This window comes from Eptatretus burgeri, chromosome 8, assembly GCF_056783735.1.
Source record: "Eptatretus burgeri isolate ZD-2024b chromosome 8, Ebu_testis_v1, whole genome shotgun sequence".
In the NCBI taxonomy this organism is placed as follows: Eukaryota; Metazoa; Chordata; class Myxini; order Myxiniformes; family Myxinidae; genus Eptatretus; species Eptatretus burgeri.
In genome coordinates this window covers 62230546-62240616 of record NC_140968.1, presented here as the reverse complement: position 1 = coordinate 62240616, position 10071 = coordinate 62230546, and the positions used below count along the sequence as shown (strand labels likewise).

The window sequence follows — 10071 nt, the reverse complement described above, 5'->3', positions numbered from 1 at the left end:
TCTCTCTCACCTATCTCTTTCCCCCTCTCTCACCCCCTCTCTTGCCCCCTCTCTCTCCCCCTCTCTCTCCCCCTCTCTCTCCCCCTCTCTCTCCCCCTCTCTCTCCCCTCTCTCTCCCCTCTCTCTCGCCCCTCTCTCGCCCCTCTCTCGCCCTCTCTCGCCCCTCTCTCGCCCCTCTCTCGCCCCTCTCTCGCCCCTCTCTCGCCCCTCTCTCGCCCCACTCTCGCCCCACTCTCGCCCCACTCTCGCCCCCACTCTCGCCCCCCACTCTCGCCCCCACTCTCGCCCCCCACTCTCGCCCCCACTCTCGCCCCCACTCTCGCCCCCACTCTCGCCCCCACTCTCGCCCCCACTCTCCCCCCACTCTCCCCCTCTGTCCCCCTCTCTCTCCCCTCTCTCACCCTAGTCTCTCCCACCACCTCTCTCCCCCTCCTCTCTCCCCCCTCCTCTCTCGCCCTCTCTCTCTCGCCCCCTCTCTCTCCCCTCTCATGCCCCCGTCTATCCCCCTAGTTCCGCCCTTCCTCTCTACCCCTCCTCTCTCGCCTCCCACTCTCATCCCCCCTCTCCCTCCCCTCCCTCTCTCGCCCCCCACTCAGCCCCTCTCTCTTGTCTTGTCATTGGTCGACAGATAAATGGCCGTAACTTGGGAACCGCTTGTCCGATTAATATCAAACCTTGAAAAGGCACATCAGCGGGTCCCAGCAATATTCCTGGCAAGTTTCAATCAGATCGGACCGTCAATCGTGCAAATAAAATAAAAAATAATAAATAAATAAATAAACATTAATTGTGACGTCATTCGTGATGTCATAGCACCATGTCTTGTCATTGACCGACAGATAAATGGCCGTAACTTAGGAACCGCTTGTCCGATCGATATAAAACCTCGAAAAGGCACATCTGCGGGGCCCTGGCAATATTCCTGGCAAGTTTCAATCAGATCGGACCAGCGGTCGTCGAGAAACGGCGGTCGCAGACAGACACAGACAGACAGACACACACACAGATTGCTGGAATTATAGAAAGATAAATATGCATAAAAATAAATAAATAAATAGATATATTGTTGTGCGCCGGGGGTCGGTGGCGAGGACGACCGCCAGACGAAGCAGTCGGGCCGTCTCCCACCAAACACCGGAATTAACAGGTCATCACCCCCAGATAACTCTGAAGTCGACGGGTCCCTTGAAGGAACATGGTTGCCAATATTTTGACGGTGTGAGGTAGGGTCCACTTATCTATTCCAATTTACCTAAGTACTCACGCCGTCTCCTCACCAGGAAAGCCACACCCTCGGCCGACTCTGTCCGAACCAAGTCACATGTACTGACTCGGGTCCGGCGTAACCGAGGGGAGTTACCAGAGCTGCGCCGGTCCCGATGACAACTTACGGCAAGAACGGCCTTACCTCTTCTCAAGCCCGCAATGTGCTGGGTCAATGGTATAAACAACAGTCAATGAACTGGAACATTTAACATATATTTATTTACAATAATAAGACACAGTGCAGACTTAATCATGAATAAAATGCAATGTACAATGAGCAATCAACATTTATACAATTCTACTCAACAGACTGGCAACACACACACACACACACACACACACACACACACGAAATGGACCCCGTCCAGTCTTTTTGGGACCCTTCAGCTCAGGAGATCGTTCAGCTGGGGGGGGGACAGAGCCTGGCCGGGTTCCTGTCCGCCTCGTGCGGTCACACCGACCCCAACCCACCACGGTGGGACTTAAACCCACGACCCGGAATCCACGAGCCTGGCTGCCACGAACGACGATCGAGCAGCACGGTCCTGGCTGCTCGACCGCCACCACCACGAGGAGCCCCGCAAAAGACCGCAGATGACAACGACAACAGACCAAAGGGCCAAGAGCAAAGATGACGACGACGACTTTACTCTCCTCTTTCTACGACAGCTCACCACCTTTTCTTATCCTTCCCCCCACCCCCCCCCCATGTGGGTCGAGGGAACCGCTCTGAGGTAAACTCGCCTCTGGATTGGACGAGGGATTGTCGGGCTATCAGTGGCCTCCCCTTATTGGTCGGGATGAACACTCCATCTGGCTGGGGCGGAGTCAGCCCTGAGGTGATCTTTGCCCTAATTGGATAAGGTGGAACCCCCTCCTTTCCTGGGCAGAGTCGGAGCTCTGAGGTGAGGAAACCTCTGCTCACGTCCGTGGTTGAGAGCATGTGGGCAATGGCGTCGATGGTGCGAAGTAGTGAAGGGAATGATGGAAGATGTAAAAACCTGACTATAAAAGAAACCCGCAGCACACACATGAAATTAACCCATTAGACAGAAGGACGGGATCCTAACTATAAACACATACTTATCGAAATAACTGAACTGCAGGGACTCTGGCTGTTTGTGTGCAAAAGGTTTCCAAATCCGTCACAATATATCCCATACAGGACAAGAAAATTAGGAGACGTCAGTGTACAGTGTGTTCCGTAAATTGGTGCCCATTTTGATTTATTGAATACAGCAAGCATACACAACTTTCCAATTGAATATTGAACAGTTAGAGCCATACTTGAAGTTTTGTTTAGAACTAAACATGTCCACCTCTTTCTTTACACGTCTGGAGACGTTGAACCAAATTGTCCATAACGTTTGCACAGATGGCACAGGATATGCCCTGGATAGCATTTGTGATGTGGTCTCGTAGTTAATCCAAGGACTGTCGGCACATGGAGTAAACTCTGTCCTTGATGAAACACCATGCAAAATGGCTACAGGAGTCAGGTTCGGGGATTTTTGACCCGATCAATGGGTCCACCACAGCCGATCAATTTGTTGGGGAATGTTGAATCGAGGAAGGAGGAGGTTGTGAAACATAAATCCAGGATAGAGTGAAGGTAGCATGGACGAAATGGAAGGCGGTTAGTGGAATTGCCTGTGGTAGAAGGATACCGATAAAATTGGAGGTTAAAATCCACAAGACAGTGATTAGTCCGGTTATAATATATGATGCCAAAACATGGGCTTTGAGAACAAGGGAAGAGGAGTTGTTGGAGAGGACAGAGATGAGAATGCTTTTGTGGCTTCTCAGTATCACTAAAAAAGCGGTTGAGGAATGAGGAGATAACGCAAGAGAGCTACTAGGGTTGTAAGTATCACAGACGGGATTACAGAGATTTTGTTGCGGTGGTTTGGACAAGTGATTCGGAAAAAGGATGAAGAGCCAACCAAGAAAACATGAAATGAGCGAATTTGAGGGAAGAGATCGAGGCCGACAAAGATTAAGGTAAAGGGACGTCATGGAAAGAAACGTGAAGAGCATGGGATTGAGAAAGCGGAACTTGCAGAAGACAGAGGGAAATGGAGAAGGTGGGATCCCTAACTATTGGGATTAAGGCACAGAGAAGAAGTTGAATAGAGGAACAGCTCGTTTATGAAAAAAAATCCCGAAAATGAATTAATTAAAAGAGAAGGTGGACATGTTTAACACCCAACAACACTTTAAACTTTACTCTAACTGTTCCATGTAAGTTTCAACTGGAAAGTTGTGTATGCTTGGAGTATTGAATATATCAAAATGGCTTGTACTTTAACATGAATTACGAGGACATTCGTAGATAATAGACAAATCAGAACAGTGTTTATGGGTTTTGATCTTTGGATCCAAGTTGCATGAGTCATTTGCTCAGATGGGACCATAAAAAAGCCAAACCAAAGAAATACAAGATTTCAATACCACAAATCTTGTGTTCCATTGATGGTTATGGTCTTTCCAAAGTTCTGGTGCTGCCAGTCCTGAGTAGAATACACAGGATAGTTTGCCATTGCTTTTCCCAATGGTAATGGGGAAAATAATTTGTAATATGGTAATTACTCACCAACTCATCATCAAAAGACACTGTGGGAACTTTGACAAATATCAGCAACCTTTGCTGGCAAACAGGTCCACAGATTAATGTCCCATTCGACATACTGCACGCTTGTTGATGCAACTCCTCGTCTGCTAAACACCAGTGTGACAATTTATGGTCGAGTGGAGGATCAGAAGCTTACTACATGGTGTTTCAAAAGAAACAGAGTAGTAGAACATTAACACCTATGGTGCAAAAAGATGTCTTTCAGAGAAAAGTGTTTATTGTCAAATACAACAAAGATATGATGAGTATCTCATTTGAGTGAGTCAATGATAGCTACAAGTAAACAAGCATACATTTTAATTTTAAGATGAACAAACACAAGAAACACAAGTATTTAGTTCAGTGCTTACTATTGAAAGATGCTCAATGGTGAGTTCTCAACCTGTGAGATATCCTGCCAGACCCCACGAACCTTATCTAACCCTAAAATTGATTTTATCCCACTTTTTGTTTTTCCAGAATGCGATGAGAGCCACGGTGGAACACCACAACAAGCTAGGAAGTACTTATCCACCATTAAACGTGCTCGTGATCCTGGGGAAAGAAGATTTAACAATCAAGGTGTGACACTACATTGTATGCAATATGCAGTCTTAGATGCACATCATGCATTCGTTGTCATCATCATCATCATCATCATCATCATCATCATAATCATCATCATCATCACCGTCATCATAAAGTGTGTTCCAGATGAAAGTCCATAATTTGTGTTTATGTTCATTGGACTGGTTTTTGCATCAGAAAGCTAAATGATTGCATAGGCTCCACCTATTAGGCATGATCTTAGCAGAGCTACAGCCCCCTACATCTCCGTAGGCTTATACTGCAGCCAATATGTGTCTATCAAGTCAGCCCGTATGTTGTCCATTTTATTTGCCAATCCTGATTCCATGTTCTGAAACTTTATTGGGGGGTTCAGGGTTGCTGGGTTGGGAAACTGACTCCACTGTGCCCTTCAGCAGGCCTTCTACTTTCCAGCCCTTTGGTGGTTATGGTTGACTCACTCTGATTTCCCATTATCACACTAAATTTAGTGCCGAACTGCACACTCAATAAAAATTTTGTTCTTGTTTTCTCTGCAACCACTTGTCCGATCAATACAAAACTTCAAACAGAGGAGGGACTCCCCATGAAGAATATTTTATTGATGATGCTAACATCACAGGTCACATGGCATGGCAGCCATGTTGGATTAAAGGAAAAAGAAATTGAAAATTTCTGAAACCACTCAACAATAACAAAAAATTGAAACTTGGTGCATGTTATAAACTCCCAATAAGGTATAAAGGGTGATGATGATGTCATCAGTGAGTGGCACTCCAGCCATAATTGGTTGAATTGAAATCCTTATCGAAAAAAAAATCTGAGACTTCATATATCTGATCTACGACCTGATGTGAGTAAAGAATTAAACTTAAGATGTCATCAGTTACCTGGTCTGGTGGTTGTATTGGATTGAAAATAAAAAGGTAAAAAAATCTTCTTCTCCAGAACCATGAAACGCATCAAGACGAAACTTCATACATATGATCGACTTGCCATGGGGAATATAGTTTGAATTTTTTTCATATTCAACTTCATTGATGCTATTTAGACTTAATGTGCACAAATATGGTCACTCAATTTCCTAATAATTTAATCAATCAATAACCAATAAAGCTATGGATAATAGCAATGTATTGTGACAAAGGATGGTGCATGGATGATACGGGTATATGGGCAATAATAGCAGTGGGCCATAATAGTAGCGTGTTCAGTTAACGATGTTATTTTTGTTTATAATGAGCATGTGAGGCGAGACTATGCACTCTACTAAGTGCCGTTACTGTTTGTACTTGTTAATGATGCCCAAGCAAGATAAAATAATCATTCGTCTTTGAGGTTGTACATGAACAACAACATGCATCATATTATCCAATTTGTCCCCTTATCTTATGCTTACGTGATGTGAATTGGCAGATCAGTGATCGTGGTGGTGGCGTCCCCTTAAGCAAAATCGACCTTCTCTTCGACTATATGTATTCGACGGCTCCTCCACCTCATGAACACAGGGCCCGTGCTGCGCCACTGGTAAGAATCATGAGCATTTACTTTTTTCAATGGGGAATCGGATACCAGGCAGAAAGAAGCGTTGTACACACCACATAAAGGTAGTCTTTATAAAGACTGGAGAATTGTTGTGGTTGTGTAATTTCACCACCAAGTGGGTCCTGAGGTCAATTTACCATGGCCTTACTGTAATAATTTTTTTATTTTGTTTGTCAAAACATAAAATCAGAGAATGATAAATGGGAATTGGATTACCTCAGTAGGTAAAGAATACTGGTTCTGGCTCACTTTTCCCCATGTAAATGAATGGGGGATTTTCAGCCATGAAATTTTTCTTTTTTTTCCCCTAAAAAAATAAATCCCCTTTTTAGCCCAAGGTATATTTATTTGTCTCCCCTTTTAACCTAGGGGCTCTCTATTCAAATAACCCATACAACAAGATAAAGATTTGTTAAAGGTGATTCTAAAGAAATATCTGAAACGTCTAAGCCTCGGGACACTCTTTATCAAATAACCGATGCATATTGTTTAGCTCACTCATTGAACCTATAAACATTTGTTCATTCTCAAATTCCTTCAATAGTTTAATTTTCATTGCACAATAATCCCCATCTAAAATATTGAAAAACAAAACATTTGAATCTTTATATTTTTTAAGATACCCCTTTTGTGCCATTACGAAATGATAAGCTTCTCTTAATGATCTCATCTGACCACCTCCTGAGTTGCATATCATTTTGATATTGTAGTAAATTATTTTTCCATTGTTCAATTGATAACCATCAAATTTTTCAGTCCATTTAAACATATTTATTATTTTCTTTACATCCTCTAACTTATTGGTTTTTAAATTGATTCGCATATTTGTTTTATTTACCTTTGTTTTAGATATTTTTTCAATAAGACTTATTTGATATTTTTCACATTCATTATGTTTTCCATTTATCTACCAAGACTGAGATTTTCTCCACTCTTTAGTTTGACTAATACTTGGTTCGACCATTTATATATTGTGAAAAACGTAGCGGTAGCCCTTAAAAACCCTAACCCATCTTCCCATCGTTAAAACTTGTGTCCATATGGAACACAATCTATTCTATTCACTCTATCATACAATACCCATATGGAACACAATCTATTTTATACACTCTATCATACAATATCCATATGGAACACAATCTATTCCATTATCTAAAATAAATCTCTTATCATCAAAGGCTCCTAATGCCTTTTTATTTACTTCTTCACTATATATCTTATGTTTATAACTTCTTATTGTATTCATTTTCCTATATTCTTCTTTCTTATTCATCAAACAATTATAATAATTTCTAAAAGTTATTGATTTCTTTATTACATATTTCTTTATTCCCTTTAACCTTTTATCAATCTGATCACCATACTTATAAGCATATGCCTTTGCTCTCAATTCAATAAACTCACTCATTACTTTTCCACCCAACTCATCCTTAAACTTACCAATAACCTTTTCATTCTTTTTTGAAAATAACTCACTCTTCTTACTAAAATTACTTGTATCATATACTCCAATGTTTTTCTTCATATCTTTATAAACATCGTCAGTTTTTATATCTAGAATAAAACTATCAGTGTCCATATACAACAATGAAACATTTTCACCATACTCTTTCTTTAAATCATTATACAAATAATCATACATCAATATCTTTGATAAATCAAGAACTGCTGTTCCAATATAAATTGGTTTATCCATGACAATACTTTCCTTTTTCATATGAATAGCAGAAAAGTTCTCTGAAAAAACCTCTTCTCTCTCAAAACTTGGTTTATTTATCAATCTAGAAGCTTCTTTCCAAGATGTTGCAAATCTAATGTTTTGCCTGTTTCTAACATTCTCCATTGTCTTTCCAAAGACAGCATTATTCATCAATTTATAGAATTCCCCTTCAAATTTTACTTTTGTATTTGTTCTCATATCTCTATTGAATTTAATATACTTTTTTATCCAAGGGCTTTGTTTAAATTTTAAAACTCTATGAATTTTAGCTACTCTCAACCCAGCAGATAAATATTGTCTCAAGTTCCTTTGATGCAAAACATATCCCTCTTTATCATAGAACGTTGTTAATAACTTTTCTGTTGATTTGCCTTTATTATTAAAACTTTTATGATAATCACTGAACCATTCTTTCTTTGGGGTTTCTTTCTCACATGCAAAAGGAAGGTCTTTATGCTTATTATGAAGATCACTCGGGTACTTCAAATCAACTTCAAAATAATAACCTTCTTCTTCGTCATTCAATTCCTCTTGAGAAGAAATAACAATATTCATCAAAGCCTTTTCATAATCCTTTTCTTCCACCCACTCTAATTTACCATAAGGCAGAGATTGAGACATTGCCCATCCATACAAATTATTAGCATCAAAGTACATCAAATAATTACTATCTTTTTCACTCTCATAATTTGGAAGATATTTATTATTTGCTTTAGCATATCTTTTTGAACATACTTGTGATATTCCATCTCTCTTAGACTTCTCAATCATCAAAAGCATATCTACATCACTGACTAAATCTATATCTTGTTTTGTCATTTTCAACATTGCACTCCAAGCTAAACCAGGAGCTGTGAAATAGTGGGCAGGATCTAATCCATAACAATTTTTATTATGGCAGAGTGATCTAAAAGCTTCAAACACATCAGCTAACAATAAAACATCTGTTTTTAGATACAAATCATGATATTCTCCAAGGTTCTTTATCTTAAATATTTTCCAAATTTCTTGTGCGTGTTTATATTCCTTATCACTTATCTCTTCTTCATAAAGGTTATTATAGAAACTTTCTTTTGAAGGAAGTTGTGTTTCTTTAAATCTCATAAATGAATCCATATAACCATAAGGATAAATTCCCTTACTTGTAAGAATTTTCTCTTTACTTTGAATTTCATTCCTTGTTTCAATTTCCTCTCTAGTTAGAATTCCCTCTTTAATCAGAATTTCATGTATAATCAGAATTTCCTCTTTAGTTAGAATTTCATTCTTTGTTCGAATTTTCTGTATAATTAGAATTTCATCTTCAGTAAGAATTTCTTCATTCATTTCCTCATTAATTAGAATTTCCTCTTTACTTTGAATTCTCTCTTTCATCTGAATTTCCTCTTTTGGAAAGAATGAATTAAGATTTGGAAAAGAGCCCGTGGAGCTTAGATTTGATGCGAGGTTGGCTAGTCGTGTTCCCATAAACTTGTAAGAATCAAGAAACCGAATACGAGTTATAGGTTTTGTGAATATCATTTTTGTAAATGAAATATACTTTTGACTTGTGTTTGTTATGGCAGAAATATTCCCTGGTGTTTTTGAAAGTTCATTTATAAATAGATGTGTATCATAGTTGGCGCTGTTGTGAAGAAAGACTGGAATAAAAGAAGGTAATTTATAATTAAGATTACAACAGGAATTTACCAGTAAGATGACAATAATCCCTAACTTTAGACTCCTAAATTTCCTCCTCACAAATATGACAGATATTGTTCTTTCTAAATTCTAATTTTTCTTCTTTGGTTAATTTTATCAGTTCATTTGTTTCTTTCATTAATTTAGTTAGTCTTATACAATCCTTTTCTAATCGTTTTACAAACTCTTGTGAAGCATTTTTTCCACTATAATGTTCAAGTTTATTATACTTTTCTCCAACAGATGATTTGATATAATAACAGAAACCACAAGGAATATGTTTTTGATATTTATTTGTATATGGTTCTTTTGGATTAGGAGAAGCAGTATTTATCTTTTTAAGGATACATTCAAAATCAGCGTATATCACAAATGGGTGCATGATAGATTTATTATAATCTTCAAAAGAAATCTTTTCACCAGGTTTAGGCATTGTAATTACAGCTGATTTATGATTACTACAATATTTTGAATGTTGTTCTAATCGTTCTTTTGTATGAAATGAATTAAGACCGCTTACAAGGCTATATTTTGTTTGCTGTTCTGAATACCTGAGAAGAGATTAATCTTGATAAATTATTGATGTATGTGTAATGTGAATTCTTTCCAACACTAAAATATAAAAGATCAATGTGTGTTTCTTCATTTTTATAGTTGTTTGAAATTTTTAATATTTGAACTT

The 10071-nt window shown here is 39.1% G+C and overlaps 1 protein-coding gene across 3 annotated transcripts in view; it reads left to right on the top strand.

The window, feature by feature from the left end:
* LOC147021861 (pyruvate dehydrogenase (acetyl-transferring) kinase isozyme 2, mitochondrial-like) overlaps positions 1–10071 on the top strand; it is a 116775-nt gene that overhangs the window by 71511 nt on the left and 35193 nt on the right. For all 3 annotated transcript variants that reach the window (XM_085892278.1, XM_085892277.1, XM_085892279.1), the window contains 2 exons: positions 4358–4459; positions 5861–5971. In XM_085892278.1, the coding sequence (XP_085748404.1) occupies positions 4358–4459; positions 5861–5971 (213 nt within the window). The remainder of the gene's footprint in view (positions 1–4357; positions 4460–5860; positions 5972–10071) is intronic.